The sequence below is a fragment of the Nasonia vitripennis genome, assembly GCF_009193385.2.
Source record: "Nasonia vitripennis strain AsymCx chromosome 5 unlocalized genomic scaffold, Nvit_psr_1.1 chr5_random0003, whole genome shotgun sequence".
Taxonomy (NCBI): Eukaryota; Metazoa; Arthropoda; class Insecta; order Hymenoptera; family Pteromalidae; genus Nasonia; species Nasonia vitripennis.
Window position 1 is genome coordinate 1,300,881 of NW_022279653.1, and position 17,822 is coordinate 1,318,702.

General features: G+C 34.5%; 2 protein-coding genes across 4 annotated transcripts in view; both read right to left on the reverse strand.

Moving 5' to 3' along the window:
• LOC100114198 (guanine nucleotide-binding protein G(I)/G(S)/G(T) subunit beta-1) overlaps positions 1 to 17,822 on the reverse strand; it is a 168,243-nt gene that overhangs the window by 112,397 nt on the left and 38,024 nt on the right. The window contains exon 3 of one of the 2 annotated variants that reach the window (XM_031932893.2): positions 1,416 to 1,561. The exons of the other annotated variant lie outside the window; for it this stretch is intronic. Coding sequence (XP_031788753.1) covers positions 1,416 to 1,561 — 146 coding nt within the window. The remainder of the gene's footprint in view (positions 1 to 1,415; positions 1,562 to 17,822) is intronic. 2 annotated transcript variants of the gene reach the window in all.
• On the reverse strand, positions 11,273 to 14,569 carry LOC107981553. 2 transcript variants are annotated; one of them, XM_016987631.3, is made up of 2 exons: positions 12,501 to 14,569; positions 11,273 to 12,137 (listed from the first exon to the last, which is right to left on the reverse strand). In XM_016987631.3, exons 1-2 carry the CDS (start codon positions 12,580 to 12,582, stop codon positions 11,740 to 11,742), a joined length of 480 nt encoding a protein of 159 aa, XP_016843120.1. In that variant the 5' UTR covers positions 12,583 to 14,569; the 3' UTR covers positions 11,273 to 11,739. The 2 variants fall into 2 exon arrangements, with proteins under 2 accessions (XP_016843120.1, XP_016843121.1); XM_016987632.2 differs by lacking the exon at positions 12,501 to 14,569 and adding an exon at positions 12,233 to 12,446.

The window sequence follows — 17,822 nt, forward strand, 5'->3', positions numbered from 1 at the left end:
TTAGACTTCAGTCAAATAGCCCTTTTGAGCTTTTTCTTAAAATTCCAGGAGAAGATCGCGCATGAACAGATTTCCGAGAAATTAGTCTCAATTTTATACAACCATTCGGCGGAGACAGCACTGTTAAAACTGACAGAAGATATTAGAACTGATTTTGACAGTGAAAAACAGTTACTCACTATACTGCCACTGTTTGAATTAAGCAAGGTTTTTGACTCTAGATTTTCCCCTCGAGATTACTAAGTAAGCTATTAAGGATCGGTTTCTTTCGGTCAGTAGTTCTGTGAATCTTACTTGTCAAAAGGTGACCTAAATTAAATATAGGTCTAGATATTTGGGCTCTTACTGTTAAGCATTAACGATCTCCAAAAGGTATTGACATTGGACCCCACATATTGTCTAGGTAGCGTGATTAACGCTGCTGGCTGCTTCAAACCTACCGGGGACGATCCTACAGATGTTTCTAGAGTTGCTGGTTAGCGTTTCTGCCTACTTTAACCACCCAGAGACTACCTTAGGAGTTATATATACACTGCTTACACTGCTAATAATCAAGCTCCCTATATACTATCACTATTTCAACTACATCTGCTCATTCAGAATATACTGATACTGCTACTGATACTGCTGCTGCTACTGGTCCAGGCTCTCCTGCAGCTGCACGTCCATAGCCTAGTGCTGATTTTTATGCTGATGCTGTTGTTACTGCTACTTGTATCACTGATTACCAACAACTAGAAAGCGTAGTTTCTTCTACAGCACTTGCGCCAGATGCGCATATTCAGAACAAACTATATCTTCCGGTTCTATTTAAGCCACTTAACTACATATTGATATTATAATATATGACAAGGGCTTACGTATAAAGTTAATAGTTTATACGATACACCACTGATACATACACAAACTCAGTTTTTGAAATTTATGTATTTAAAAATTGATATCTCAAAAGTGATACATTGTAATACATTTGTTTTTCAATACAAAATGTACATAATTGTTAATGATAAAAAATGCATGTAGTCGATACATCCATTATTTATGCGAAGTACAGATCATTGGGTATAGGTGAAATACACATTTTCTGTAATATAAATTAAACTGCGTGCCTAGGGTATTATTTGTTGGTTTATAATAATCTTGTTTATAATTATAGTTGTAGAAAACATCAGTTTAATAAGATTCGCAAATTTCTGCGTTCACAGTGATTCACGCAGATAACGCTAGAGGCAATGTAAAATCACAGTTATAAATTTGCCTTGATAAGAAATCTTCGGTGCATTCGATACGTTAGAATAGATAAACGATTCATTAAAAATTGCAAGGGTTCTTTAAACCCTTGATCTAACAAAAATACGAGTGATGAAGCCGTTATGTACAATACTTTTTGCTATTAGTATAAAAGTAATTTTTACCTTGAATCACTTCCCCAATGCATTGCATATATTTTAGCCAAGTGTCCGCGAAGTGTACGCCTTGTACGCATTTGTATTCGACCAATTGGTTCCATAGTTGCTGTTGCTTGAACCAGAGTTGTGTCACATGCAATTTTTCGAGCATCCTATAAAAAAAATATTTTTTAATTCTACTTTTAGAAAAGCGAATAATTAACAAAGTATGATAAGATTGGATACAAAAGTGACCATTCATGGGCACTTAAATATTTTATCAATAAACCTAGACTTACAGACACTATCTTTAGATGTGGTAGGCCGCTGAATATTAAAAGCTACGGCACACGCACACCCACACACACACACACACACACAAATTTTAGATGCCTGTTTTAAAAATACAATAAATTACTATCGTGTAAACAAAATATCTGATCTCACTATATTAATAAAAAATCTTCGCCGACGCCGTTTCGGAAATGAGCTCATCTTCAATTTCGGTTATTAGGTTGAAATTCTGCCGTTTTTCCACGTTATTTTTAACCCAACTTTCGTTATCGGGTTAATAATGAATGATTTTTACGCAACGTTACTGTTTTTGGCTCCGCCTCATTTTGGGTTATTAGGGTTATATTAGCTTAAAATTGCATCTTGTCACATTATTTTTAACCCAACTTCCGTTATTGGGTTTATAATAAATGATTTTAAAGTAATTTTACTGTTTTTAGCTCTCCCTCATTTTGGATTGCCCTCATTATAACTTACCCCTATTTCCGCTTAAAATGCCAGATAAAAGTGCACGAAGTTTTGCATAGAATAACCTCACTACTATAGGTGGAATATCATTACAAGTAAATCCTGGTGGAAATTGTTCTAAAATTCGGTTTAACTCAAGCCTACTTGAATTAGTTTTTATTGTAACAAATAAATCTGGATTACTACCGATTTTTCTTACTGTAGTCATGGAATCCAAGAACTTTCGATGCATATATCTTGGACTCCCTATATATATTGATAGAAAAACAAATACGTTACCTAATCTTTCTTTGTTTTCAAAATTTTCTGAATTATCAAAGGACTATTTGCTACATGATCCACCAAACCTTGATAATATTCAACGCGTAACTTTTTTTGATTATATCTTTGAAAATCTAATTTATTACTTTCTATAATTATGTATGCTTGAATAATATATTGTTGTGTCAACCTACCACAATACAAAGTAGCAGAAAATTTTGATCTGGGTCTATATGCTAATTTGTATAAATAAGACGTCTAGAGCAATTTTCATCTTGTTTGAACATTGGATTCCACCCTAAATCTCCAGAAGGAAACTTAATTAGAAAGATCATAGGGTCCAAATGATGAAAGAGCTTATTCACAACAGAAGTATTATCAACTCCTTTTGGCAAATCTTTTAGATAAACGAAAAGATCCTAATTAGTAGGAACATCGCCATCTTTGGAAACTATTAATGCTGCACATTCACCTGTAGAGGGTTTATTATATCTACGTTGGTTTTAACTTATGTTTCGTGTAAAATACAAGCAGTATTCAGTTAATGTTTCTGACTTGGTCAATTCATTTAAATTTTTTAATTTTTTGAATATGGGTTATTACTAGGAATTTTAGAAATGATTTCAATATGTTAACGAATCAGTTTTGAATTTTTCTTAAGTCTTATACCAGTAGCTTCTAAATTGTCATATACATACAAATTTGACCACAATGAGCTGTATCATTTGAAGTTTTAATTGTATTAGGTGATATATGACAAACATGACCTAGAATTTTTAAGTTATAAATTCCAGATTTAAATTTATTTATAACGTTTGTTTCAAATGTAGCAAACACGAAAATATTATTGTAATAACGTATTAAATTTCTAAATTTTCTATCATTAAATAATAATTCTTTTGAACTAAGCGGTGGTAATTTTACCTTACCATTATGACAACAACTTTTCTTAGAAAACTCTACGGACCAGTAAGCAGCATTACAATAAGGACATAAGTAATTCATTTCACCAAAGTCTAAGTAAGAAGGTTATTATGAAAATAGTTTATTTGTCCTTTGTATCTGGCGACGTTTATTAACACGATTGCTATTTATATTTTCTACTGTATCCTTAAATCTTTTTTTCTCTAATCCAACCTCAGTTATATTTTTAAATGTATATTTGCATCTCTTTTCCTCTAATCTAACCTCAGTCATATTTTCAACTTTATCTTTGCATCTCTTTTTCTCAAATCTTACCTCAGTCATATTTTTAACAATGTCCTTAGACCTTTTCTTTTGTAACTTCGCTTATGTTGTTGACTGCATCTTTTTGTCTTTTTTTATCTTAAGAATCAGAACTCATATTTTCTACTCTTAAACGGGTTTCACTCATATTTTCAATTAGGTCACCTTCCCTTTTCTTTTTTGGATAATTACTGTTTGAATCATCAATTTCAACTCTTTTTGATTTTAAAGCATCACGATTTGTATGATAGTAAATTTTATCGAAATTTTTTTATAATTAGCCCAATAATTTAAATTTGTATAATTTTGTATGTCATAATGTCCTGTGTCTATGGGACCAGATAAAAAAAATTCAATTCATTTTCATTATAAGTACTAGAATCGCGACTGTAATATATAAAATTTATAAAGTTTGTACTAGAAACTGAAATACGAACAGAATATAGACGAATACATGCTATTATTTCCACTTCACTGCCGTGCGTACTATTCACCGACATATGTATTTTATAAGTACTTCTATCAGTAATTTTTAAAGAGTACAATTCGTCGCCTACGATAATGGCTTAAAATAGTCCCAATTCTCATTAACATGATTTACAATTTTGGCTCTAATTTTCATATGACTTTTTCCGTATTAAACAAAAACACGAAAAGCAACGAAAGAAGCAATTGCCATCTCCGAAAATTTTGTTTAAGGTGTATAGGCCACCCTATAAACCTGGAAACCGCCCTTAAAGGATTTTTACACCTAGACACAAAAAAACCACGGTGCGCTCCACCTAGACGTCGTGATCGGCTACCCTAGCTACCTAGTTACTGTTACTGTTCCGAAACGTAGAGTATGCACCAGCAACTTCTTACTCGCTTTCGTGGCGCTACCGCGCCACTTAATATTAAATAAAAAAACCTCTGCCAATTCATTGACACGTAGCTTTCTCCAACTAAATTTATAGGCCCAACTAAATTCATCAATAAAATATTGTTTTAATAGACAGTATATTCATGCTTTTTAAATGTTTACGAATAAATGTTTCTTAAATGTCAGCAAAACCGCGCTTGAAGATATGGTTTAATTTGAATAACCCATATCCCAAAGAGGGAGTAAGAAAAATGGGTTTTAACATTTTAGCTCTTTACTTGAGAACCGATCAGCGAAATCGTCTAAAATTTTAACAGCAGATAGCTTTTTTATGGTCAATCACCAAATAAAATTTTGAAGCGTTTGACTACATTGTTTTAGAGATATAAGAAATCAAAAAATTTTCACAAAAAAATTTAAACCTTGATATCTCAAGGGGTTGTCGTCCCAAATAACACTGTTTTTCTATTACATAGAACTTTTTGAATAAAGTTTGCAAATAAAAAACCGAGTCTGTAACGCCGTAGTCCTAAGTTTAACGAATCGTTTTACAAAAAAAAATTTCGATCGGGCTTTTTGTTTTTCTAAAATTTTGGAACAGATGTTTACGCGTACTTCGTCGTACTCATGCGATTGCAGCGCCAACCTTAAAATCTAATTTTACATACAACTTTTTAAATAAAGCTTACAAATCAAAAACCGAGTCTGTAGCGCTGTAGTATTAAGTTGAATTAATCGCTCTACCGAAAGAAAATTTCGATCGGACTTTTTGTTTTTCCATAAGTTTGGAAATACAAAATACCCCGTGGCGGATTTGCGAAGCTTTAGCCCTGACCATAAGGTTTTAAAAGCTGCGCAATAAACTTAGCCAAAACACATAAAATATCTACCTTTTCCCAAAATCTCAAGTGCAATATGGTTTTTTTACGTCCGTAATCGAAGCACAAATTATAGTTTGACACGTGACCCATCGACAGGGGGTTTTTCGCAAGGTTATAATATTTAGTTTTAAAGATATGAATTTAAAAAAAAATCACCTTTTTCATTTTATCTGCCGAACAAAGCGGTCGTTCCCGAGGACCAAACGAGAAAAAGGAGGTAATTTTATCCTCTTTTAAATGCATTATAGCTGAATTATTTGTAACAATGGAATGATTGAAAAAAACGCAAAAAGTGTTTTTCAAAAATCAAAAAATAGCCATAAAAAGAAAAATAGTTGAGAAAATAAAAAATAACTGCTTTTCCCGAATTCAGAATCGAAAAATAGATATGCATGTCAGATTTTATTGATATTGTCAGAGTAGTTCCAGAAATATTACGGCACACACGCAGACACACACGTATTCTAACTCCAAAAACTTTGAAACGTGTTTTTGATAAAGTCGAAAATTTTACTATTACAAAGCTTCCTCTAGGAGGAAACAAAAAAAGTAAGTTATCCCGCTGGTCTGTATGAGTATATAAGAAAGCAATATGTGCGGATTAATTCACGGTCTTAACACTAGCGGTATGCGGCTAACTTCATGGTCTGAACATTGTTGGGCTAAAGAATCCTAAACAAATTTTTTGCATTTTTGTTGAGACATGCTCGTTTATTGTGAAAAAGCTGCTTTCTTGCCAATATATTGATAAGAAATCATAGTTAAGCATAAAAATATGATTATACGCCAAAAAAATTCATATACGATAATGTAAAGGGTCACCTCGCTCCTAACGTCGCTCGGTTGATTAGGTATATATATTTATAGCTCTGAAGAAAATTAAAAAGTAATAATATTATAATAATAACTACAAAAAATTAAAAGATTACGCTATTAAAAATGTCAATAAATTTGAAATAACAAAATCGCATACCATGTTCAATTTCGGTTTTGATGAATCAGCAATTATGGAGAATGATTTAGGTGGCATGAATGAAATATGTGAATTCTGTAATGCTGAACATTTCAAATTTAAAATATTATGTGATAAGAAGTTTTCTAATTGTTGCAATAGAGGAAACGTTGTATCATCTGACAATATCACTTATCCTTAACGTTTAAAAGAATTAGTTTCTGGAAATACTGACGAAAGTAAACACTTTTTAAGTAATATTAGACAATATAATAATACACTATCCTTCGTAAGTTTTGGAGCTAGATTTAACGCTCTTTTCGGAAATTGCTGAAATAAAAAATAATAACGACCATGATGATAGAAAAACAAATGTTTTTGCAGCAAAGAAAATCGAAAAGGAAAACTGCTTTAAGTGTGGAAAAGCAGGGCATTTTGTAAAAGAGTGCGAAGATGGCAGCCAAGCGAGACACAAAGGCGGAACATCGCGAGGCTCAACACGTGGTCGCAGCCGCGGCCGATAAGGAAGAGGAAACTACACCAGAGGGCGTGGAAACTTCCGCCAGCCACAACAGCAGCAGCAAGGAGCCAGCACAGGCCAACAAAGCGGATCAGTTACGAGCGTGTGGGTAGCTATAGCGCACGGAGCGCAAAATATAGGTAAAAACAGGTGGGTTAACGAAATTGAATGGTTGCTTGATAGTGGTTGTATGGACCATAGTACAAATTATGAGAGTTCTGAAAAATGTGTAGAATTAAAGAAACCGGTAGGTATTTACTTAGGTGATAATAGTCCATTACAAGCAAAAAAATCGGAAATTTTTAAGTTTATTTCGATGTTTTTGGAACAAGTAATAAAGTAAATCTATGTAACGTATTCTACGTTACAGAAATGAAATCAAATTTACTAAGTATTGCCAAACTAACTGATAATTATACTATTGTTTCAAAAAGAAATTTTTCTAAGATTATTGATAACAGTGATCAGGTTATAGCTGTAGCGTACAGAAAAATAGAGTGCTTAAAATAAAAGGTAAATTAAAATATGCTGACATTGAAATGAAAATTAATTTTGTCCTACTCTGACTCTCGAGTTAAGTAGAGAAAAAGGGGGGAATTTTAAAAGTGAGAATTGTGTAAAAAATGCCGAGCAAAATATTAACATATAAGCAGGGTCACTTCACTCTTAATGTCCCTCGGTTGATCTTAGGTATAAATGTTCATAGCTCCAAGAAAAATTTAAAGAAAATGATATTGTAATAATATGCACAAAAAATTAAAAGGTTGCGTGAGTTTGATTATTTTTCTGTGCATGTTAATAACATAATGTGTAATGAGTTACAAATGTAATATAATAGTATGTATGTATGTCAATCCAAACGAAATTACATATTAAAAATAAAGTGAGATTATAATCAAAATAAGACGAGTTTATAACAATATTTTTGCAAACATACTATAACACAAACTCAAAATTGTTATGTTCAATGATGGACTCAGTTTAATATTTATGAAACAGGCATGGTTAGATACGTAGTAAGTACACAAGAATGGTTTGTATCTGATCAATATATTATTTAAGTTTTTAGTTAGCAATTATTTGATTCAGAACTTAATTCATCCTAAAAATTCTGTGTTTAATATATTTTGAATAAAATAATATTGTAATATTACTATAATATTGTATAACTTATATTATTTAATATGCTATAATTTACTTTATTCGATTGATCATATTTCTTTTTAGATCTGTAATTTTGTTTCAATCGAAATTATTATGTTACATACTATTATTGACATGCACTGTAATATAGAATAAATCAAACTCGGCTTACCGTTTACTTTTGTTAAATGTTAATATTTTTGAGACATTACATTTTTTTTCAATCAATCTTATTAGAAGTATCTGAAATATGGTCTAGAAATAAAATGTATGTTTTATAAACAGTTTTAATTATAAACAAAACACATTTAATGGACTCGACATTGACAACTTTTTAAGCATAATAAATTTTATGTGATCGAACTATGTAAAAAATGTAGTTCGATGAATGAAAAAAATTACATTAATTGAAGTTTCTCATTAAGTTATTTTTTATATATTGCAACTGCAGTAAATTCTCAAATTTTCAGTTTGCAGGCTCCGCCTCAATCAGTTACGTCAGTGACGTAAGCTCGCGGCGCGTGACTAGATTAATACGCACTATTATATTATTTGCACGAAAAAGATATGAGAGGCTTCTCATGTTGCTAATATATATCTAAAAAAACTAAACCATACATTGTAAATTACAATTAATAAACAAACTCATTTACCGATAATCTATTGTACTCATTTCATTGCCCCAATATTGTTGCAGCAATCGTGAACTTAACACCTCAGGAAGAACAAAACCATCGACTCTCACATGTAACATTTGTACGATAATATTCATATATTACAATAGCAGTCCGCGCATGTGTACAAATATTTTATAGGATAATATTTTGTAAATTTTTCCAGTCTTGGCTACAATATATATATATATATATATAGACACACACACACACACACACATATGCGTGAAAGTTGTTTCATTGATCAGTCTGCCCGAATCTTTCGATATAGTATGATCAGTAAATCATAAACATTTTGTACGATAATATTCCTATAAGTATATGTGTAATATTTTTTTAATATAGTATTTGACGCAGAAAATCATAGTGTCAAAGTCGAATAAACTTTGGAAGGCAGTGTAAGTTAGATATATATTTTTATACATATTTCTGATAGTCACAAATGCAATCTGCGCATTCGTACCAATAGAGTTATTTAGATTTATATGTTCTTAATTGCTGTACATTATGTTGTACATATGGATATAAGAGAAAGAAGATCAGAATAGATTGTTGTGTAAGTGTGATAGTGTGAAAAAGTGTGAATTGGAATGAAGTGAAATGAGATGAATGAGTGTGTATGTTTGCGTCATGATTGCGTGTTTTCCAGTTCAGAGAAATATGTTTTAGCTGCTTGTGTAAAGTGTAATATAGTATGTCGCGAAGGTGAGATGGAAGGCTGTTCCAGAGGAAGAAGCACTGATGAAAAATGAATTCGTCAGCGTCTCCGTCTTGAAGGACGGGATATCCAAGGGGGTCACCTCACCTCTCACAGGCCTGAGCGCAACGTGGAAATCAAAATAAGCTAATATGTAGGTAGGCACTGATGTGTTGAAGATTTTTCTTAGAAAACAGGCCATGAAGTATTTCCTACGCCCGGCGGTGGTAAGCCATTGCAACTCACGCCTGTAAGGGGAGATGTGCTCGTCCCTCCTTACACCGTAGATATAACGGTTCCCCGTGTTGACAAGTCCCTGTAGTTTCAGGTCCAATTCTTGTGTCAGGTCGCAGTAAGCCAGTGCACAATAGTCAATGATGGGAAATAGGAGTGCTTGCACTAGATGTTGGCGCAATCTTAGGTTAGTGCTCTTCCGAAATAAGTAGAGTCGGTATATTAAAGTGTAAGCACGTTTACATAATTGTGTAACGTGATCTTCCTACGTAAGTTTGGAGCAGTGTGCCCAGACCAAAGCAGAATCGTGTCGCCACCTAGTGGTGTAAAAATCGCCATTAATCGCCAAATTCAAATATAATCAAATACTATCATTAATCGCTTAGGTAATTTAAAAATTTGACAAAATGTTAAAGGGAATATAAAAAAAAACAAAGTTATGAATTTTATTATCTTTATTAAGTTTTCATTTACAATAACTGAAAGATTATTTACAATGAATAAAAAAGTTTTTGTTTTCCATTCCACATGAAGTATTTTCTAATACATTGAGCATTTGGTTAATGTTTTCTTCCATCTCATCTGTATCTTTGGAATTATAATCATAATTATATACAACTTTGGCATTGAAGTCACTAATCATACTATTTGACGGTTCGAAATTCTTACAATACATTTTATGTGCTAATAGGTGGAGTCGAATTCGCTTGATTGCATCTAATAAAACTAAGAGCATCTTATTCCTGATTTTAGTTTTAATCAAGTTCATTATTGAGAAGCCTCTTTCAACAACGGCATTGCTTGATGGTAAAGTCAGTATTGTAAGCATAAACGAAGATATTTCTCTGAATACATACTGATCAGCTACATTTTTATACCTATACAAAGCTGCCCAAAATGCATAGCTGCAGTTAAGAACTTTCTCTTCTAAAATGTTCGTCCAATTGATGTTTAGTAGTTTATTATACTGATTTTCAGCTTTCAATAATGAATCTTTATCTATAAGAAACTCTTTGAGAAACGGCAAATCCTTGAAAGAGGCTCGCTGAACTTGGTTAAGGCAAATTAATGGTGATACATTTTTCAATTTTCTGTAATAATTTATGTTTAATGGTAACCTTGCACACAGTTTTAAGTTAAGTAACCTTATCAAATATTGGTGAAATCTCTTTTCAATGTCTGCTTTAGCTGATTGTGAGACTTTATAATCCTCTGAGAGTAATGTCATACTATATTATGTTCCATAATCAATATCTTTCACTTCTAAAAATGCTAAATTATTATCTACATTCCTTACGATTGAATCTATGTTAGTCAAACAACAGGCTTTCATAACTTTTCTTGAAACGAATAGAATTAAGGACTCTAATAATTCATAAGCCATAGCTGGGTCGACATTAGTTTTTTGGAATGCTAAATTTGTTTCGTTTATCTCATATAAAATTGGCTTTATCAGCAATAAATATAAATAATTGGCATCATCTTCATACATTTGAGCTAATTGTCTTGCTGAATAATTTTTTTCGCTATTTACAACTAATCCAAAATGAACTTTTAATTCAGGATAATTATCCACTATAACTTTAACCTCATTAAATTTGACTAACCACCGTGTTTTTGATGGGCGTACAAATTTATAAAAGACTTTTGCGAAATCATTCTTGTTATTAGGATCAACTTGATTCATAGTTTCCCATGTTAGTTTATATTCAGCTTTTCTCAAAGTACTTTTGCTGAACCATGAGTAGGTGTGCTCTAAAAGAAAATCAATGTGTGCTGGAAACTCATCAGCTGCAACGGAAGCAGCGTTATTCAGAACGTGACATACACATCGAACTAATTGCAAATTGGGTATATCATCTTTCATGAGAGTATAGAGTGAGTGGTTTTTTCCACATAAATTGCTCCCTCCATCTGTTCCTAGTGCAATGCAATTTGAAGTATTCAACATGATTTTTTTGCAAGTCTTTTATGGCTTCATACAAAGAATTAGCATCTGCTCGTTCAATCTGTAGTAAGCCTAAATAATCTGTGATTTCTTCACCTTTAGAGCAGCTGAAGTATTTTATCATTATAATTAAATATTTACAATCAGTCACGTCAGTCGATTCATCTACCATTAGTGAAAACGCAGTATCTCAAATATCTTCAATCAACTCTTTTAATAAATTTGGAGCTATAACATTAGTTATTAAATTGCTACACTTTGTACGATGCATTTGCATGTCTTTTAAAGCTGGTGTGGAGCTTTTTAAAACATCATTAAGATGATCCATTGCTCGAATACTCGTATGACATGCTACAAATGTGGCGATTATTAAATCTCTAGATTTTTCTTGCTTCTTATATGATACATTGCACAAGGTTTCCAAGCTCTTCTGTTTGGCAGCATCTATATTACTCATTTCCTTTAAATGAGTAGGCTTCGAACCATGTTTTTTCAAGTCTGCTGGATGAGCTCGTAGAGACTTATAACAAACCTTACAATGAGCTTGATTTTGCTCTTTGCTGGTAAAAACAGCTTTCATCAACCAACCTGTAAATAGATTTTAAAAAGTGACTATGTAAAAATATACGTAGATTTTTAATTTATGTGAAAATGATCATGCAACAAAATAATTTTAGTAATACATTTTCGCTCTCAACGGAATCGTCTAAAATTATAGGTTATGTTATGGACAGGAAATTTGAAGATGAGTGTATGAAACGTATAATACATGTACATATATAACTTTGAGCTCGTGTACGCAATACACACAAGCGTGCAGCTATATCTATACGTGCATCGATGCTTTCTACGATATGAAACATTTTTTCTCGTAATACTATATAAAGTATCAGTATAATGATTGATTCATAGACTATAATTTTAAGGTACATTAGTTAAGCAAGAACTTACCCTGAGCCCAGGGTTCATTTTCCCAGTTGACATTGTAGTTGAAAACTCGTTTCTTTTCCTTCTCCTTTTCCTTTTCGGTCATTGTTAATTATACACAAAACTAGATTTGCACTTTGTACTTTGTAGATGGATATATTGTAGAAGTAATAAGATTAGTACCTAAGCCACTGCACTCTGACAGCACGCTTTGTTTTGACAGCATAGGCACATACTCCTCTCTCTCTCTCTCTCTCTCTCTCTCTCTCTCTCTCTCTCTGTCTCTGTATTGCGCAGGCGCTGTCTCTTTTTTACCCACAGCTACTAAATTTATCCGTGCGGCGGCGCGATATTCAAATATATAAAATAGAAATCTTACAATATCATAAAATGGAAAATCGTCACGAAATCGCCAGGTTGAAATACGAATCGCCACGAAATCGCCAGTCGCCAGTCGAGCTAAATGATTCGCCAGCATTGACAAAAAATCGCCAAATTGGCGATTAATCGCCACACCTGGGCACACTGGTTTGGAGTCTAGCACCAACCCCAGATTGCGCACAGATGATTTATAGTCGACCCGGGCTCCCCCTATATTTATAAAGGTGTTAGCAGTAGAAGGTAGTGCATTTATATAGTAGGGGGAACACAGGACGATAGCCTTAGTCTTAAGGACATTCAGTTTAAGTCTATTTAGTGCAGCCCAGCCCCTTATTCTCTCGGCGTTAGCATTCATCCTGACAAAACAGGAATCGAGCTCCTTGAGGTAGCATTGGCTGTAAATCTGCAGGTCATCCGCGTAGATTAGATGCAGAAGCCAATGTCATTGATGTACAACGCGAACAACAGGGGGCCTAAAACTGACCCCTACGGGACACCGTTGTTTAATGGTAGAAAGGTGGAGAGTTCGTTGTTTTCACTAATGACGACCTGTTCTCTTCCCGAGAGGTAAGATGCAAGCCAGCGGATAACCTTTTTAGAAAAGCCGAAAGAGGATAGCTTTCCGAGTAGCCTGACATGACACACAGTATCAAACGCCTTGCTAAAATCAAAAAGAAGTAGCAGAGTGACTTTCTTCCTGTCTATCCCAAGCCTGACATCATCAATTAGATTAATTAAGACAGACTGCGTGCTGTGGCCAGTGCGAAAGCCCGTTTGGAAATTGTCAAGGTAAAGTCTTGTTTCAAAATACTTAGAAATTTGCTTGTGCACCAGCCACTCCAGCACCTTGGACAAGAAACAGAGTAGAGAGATCGGAGGGTAGTCAGTCAAAGCTATTGGAGAGTTGACTTTGTTTAGTGCTCTTACGAGCGACGACTTTCAGGCGGAGGGGAAGCGTGCCTCGCTCAAAGACGGGTTGAATATTTGACATAGAGGAGCGAGTACTGGCAGTGCTTTGGAGAGCATAACCTGTGGGATGCCACCGCTTCCCCTGGCCTAGGTGTTAAAGTGTGATACAGCAGCCAACACATCCGACTCTGTGATAGCCCTGAAGATGAAGTGTTCTCAATGAAATTAGATCCCTGGATAAAGGGTGAGTGTGGAGGGCGATACACAATCCCCACGAAGATGGGCGATACTCCCTTAGCTGAGATCTTACAGAAAAGATACTCCGGCTTACCCGGCTTGATGACGGGATAACGCTGGCTGTCAATGAATGATGAATGTAGAGGGCCACACCTCCACCGTTCCTGTTTCTGTCCCGTCTGTACATAATGTAATCATCTAGTAAAGGGATGGATGCTATCTAGTCGCTTAGCCAGGCCTCAGTTACAGCTATTACGTGAAAGGGGGAACGAGTGGACAAGAAGAGCCTGACCATCTCAATGTGACCCGTAAAGTAATTCGCATTGAAATGGCAGACTCTTAGACCCTCAGACAGAGACGCTTTAGAGGCATATGTGGATAAGTTAGATGATTTAGATTGTGGTTTTGGTGGAATGATAGGAGTGTGTATTAGTGTGTGATGTCTATGTTGACTGTTGGCGGCGTACAGGCCAAAAAAAGCCTCAAGTTCAGCATCAGTAGAGACATGCTGGTGGGCCGTTCGCTGTCCTCGCCAGAACGGATGTAGATCCTCTCGTCCCTCACGAAGGAGCGGCATCTCCTTCTCTTCTTTGCCTCCAACCTGGCCTTGATGCGCAGCTTGTAGATGTCTGGAGGAAGCAGCTCATTGATGTTAACAAGTCCCTGATGGTCTGGGCAGAGAGCTCTCGCTTCCTCCAATAGGGCAGCATCCAATTCACCAGTGTGAAGCTTGGGTTTCCTGGCTTTGGCCACGATGATGTAGCTGGGAAAGTGGTTTCGATTCCTCAGTCTGCCCTGAACTTTAGGAAGTAGCCAGTTCAGAAAAATTATAATAATTTTGTACGATAATATTCATATACATATCTGATATTTATCAATGCAGTCCGCGCATGCGTACCAATATGTATAGATAGCCAGGAAAATTGTTTTGATTGCTCAGTCTGCTCTGGCCTTTGAAATTTGAAGATCTTCAATTTTTGTTTTGCTTTGTATTGTCATATTAACTTTGGTCTTGTATATAGTTTTTCATTTGAACTATTTCTGCTACAAACTTGTGACTGTCGATTTTAAGGTTATAAATTTCAAGATCCAAAACTGTTGAGGCCCAAAAATTTTAAGGGGACACAACACCTTTAAACCCTAAAAAAAAGAATTTTAAGAGAATTCCATAAAATTTAAGTACATTATTTAAATTTTTTTATAGATATATTTAGCATAAATACCTTTAATTTTACCATGTTAAAACCTTCATTATCCCTGCTAGCCCATTGTGGCACTCGGTGCAAGGATTTGTAAACTTTTTCACTGTCTGTAGGATTCCAAGTGAACGAATGGTTCTTTTGGGCTCAAACTCAGGGAGGATACTTTGTACACCTGTAATTTTAGTATAAATGCAGGGATTTCAATTTGAATGCTTAGAAATGATTTAGCGATAAAAAACTGATTTTTTTCAGCTTATTCTGGCACCTTTTTGTGTATAAAACATTTTCTAAACATTCAAATTGAAATCCCTGCATTCATACTAAAAATACAGGTGTACAAAGTATCCTCCTTGAGTTTGAGCCCAAAAGAACCATTCGTTCACTTGGAATCCTACGGACAGTGAGCTGAAATAAGTAAAAATAACATTTGGAGAAAATCTTTAAAGTTTATGATTATTGTTGAAAGTGGAAAGTTTTCTATGTTCCACACACATAGACCTTGACTATCAGCAATGAGGTATATTCACATATACCTCTGGGTTCTGTACGGCTTTTCTTACCTGCAACCAAAAAGGCATTTCATGAATTTTTATAAAAATGTGATAAAAAGGTTATTTTATCCTTGATAATGATAACACTTTATACTTATCTTTTCTCTTCGTTACTGTGTTGAACCTACAAGTTGAAACTGATAGAAAATTACCAGCCTAACCTCCAAATGTTTGATCCGGGTGCTCCAGTCTCTGTATTGACTTTTTCTTCTATCACTGCAGTCTTCATGATGCCCTTGGCCACTTATTCACACACTTTACTGAATTGTTAGTTGATTGAAACATATGCAGACTGAGCCATGGGTTTTAAGCAGTCCATCAACCCACAAAATGTTGATAGACCAGCGTGTCCAAGTCCTAAAGCACGAAATGTAACCACTGCGCTTCTGTTGTTCTCCCAAGCATGGTTCTTGACGCCAACTTTTCTGCATGAGTTGATAGCTGCCAGCTGACCACACTCAATGCACTACTTTAATCTTGAATCCTAATTCCTTGAGCGCAAGAAATAGAATGTTGATATTAGGGGTGTGCGAGTACCCGAAAAACTCGAGTCGGGTTGAGTCGAGTTTTTATTCCGAGTTCAAGTTGAGTACTCGAAAAAAATGTGTACTCGAACTTATCGAGGTACACGAATTTTTCGATCTACTCAAGTTTTCCGAATTACTCGAAAAACTCGAGTAGATCGAAATTTTCGAGTTACTCGAAATTATCGGGCCTTGAATAATTGGATATTTGGATGTTATATTATTAAATATAGAAAATTATAACTTCTCAATGTATTATGAGGCATATGATTCAATAAATGTGAATTTTGAGTAGCTTACAAAAATTTTTTATCACTCGGCAATATGGTCAAAATTTGAACTTTGTTGTTAAATGACTTAAGTGAATAAAAAAAAATACTGGCTGATTCCGCATGTGAAAACGATACAAAAAGGTATCTATGTTTTTTTTTGCAAGCCTAATAGTTTTTGAATTAAAAATATAAATAAACTTCATTTTTTCAATATTAAGTTATTTTCAATTTAAAAAATATTAGGTTTACAAAATAATTATAGATACCTTCTTTTATCCTTTTATAGAACAGTGCGGTTAAAATCCGTTGTTAAGTCACGAATAGGCGAGACTTGCGGATTTTAGCAGTCTGTGCTATAAAATTGTATACGATACTCTTGACTTAAATGGTTCAATTTTACACGGCGCTTAGCGCCGTGGCTACGCTCGGGTGCTAACTGCGCCGTGTAAAAAATAACCATTTAAGTCACACGTATCGTAATGTACTATTTACATGCAGAATCAGCCAGTATTTTTTGGTCGCCAGGTCCATTTGGAACCCAGTTAATGTATGTACATCGCACGGACATGCTCTTGTCTGTGAGTCTGTGTTTGTTAAGTCACATAGACATGGTACATACATAATATAAACACACATAAAAATTGTTGCGTTACATTGTATATAATATATTGAACACGGCTTGCCGGTTATATTTCCGGCCCTAAAAACAGCCTATTTTAAAGCGCGAACGAAAATGTCAAACAAGTCTCCCTATAGTAACCTACAGTGTAAATAGTACATTACGATACTATTGGCATAAGTCGTACTTTACGGCACGGTGTGTATAAGCGCCGAGCATAGCGAGTGCGCTTAACGCCGTGCCATGAAAACCGTCTTATGAGGCGTGTATCGTACAATATTTTATAGCACTGACTAGCATAAATCCGCTGTCACGCCTATCCGTGGCATTAGCAGTCCTTTTTTTCACCGTGAAGTCAGACTACTTATGTCACGGATAGGCGTGACATAAATGCGGATTTATGCCACGCAGTGCTATAAAATGATTTTTTTAAATCACTAAAATGTAGTAAAATTACATGAGGTTCCAACTCCACGTATAGCAATTTTACTAATCTCAGCTACGTAAAATTACAAAAATCTAGCAATTTTATTTTTCTTGTATGAAAAATTGCTCCACCCAGCGTGGGTCGGATTAGTTTACTACTTTTAGCGTAGTAATTTTACAGGGGTCAGATTCTCGCGTTCAGTGTGAAAATACTACCGCCGTTAT

Bases quoted from the DNA above. Each gene is read 5' to 3' on its own strand.
- LOC107981553 (XM_016987631.3), bottom strand. From the start codon at position 12,582: ATGACCGAAAAGGAAAAGGAGAAGGAAAAGAAACGAGTTTTCAACTAC. The intron at 12,138-12,500 runs GTAAGTTCTTGC...ATCTATTTACAG, and splicing joins AAATGAACCCTGGGCTCAGG to GTTGGTTGATGAAAGCTGTT.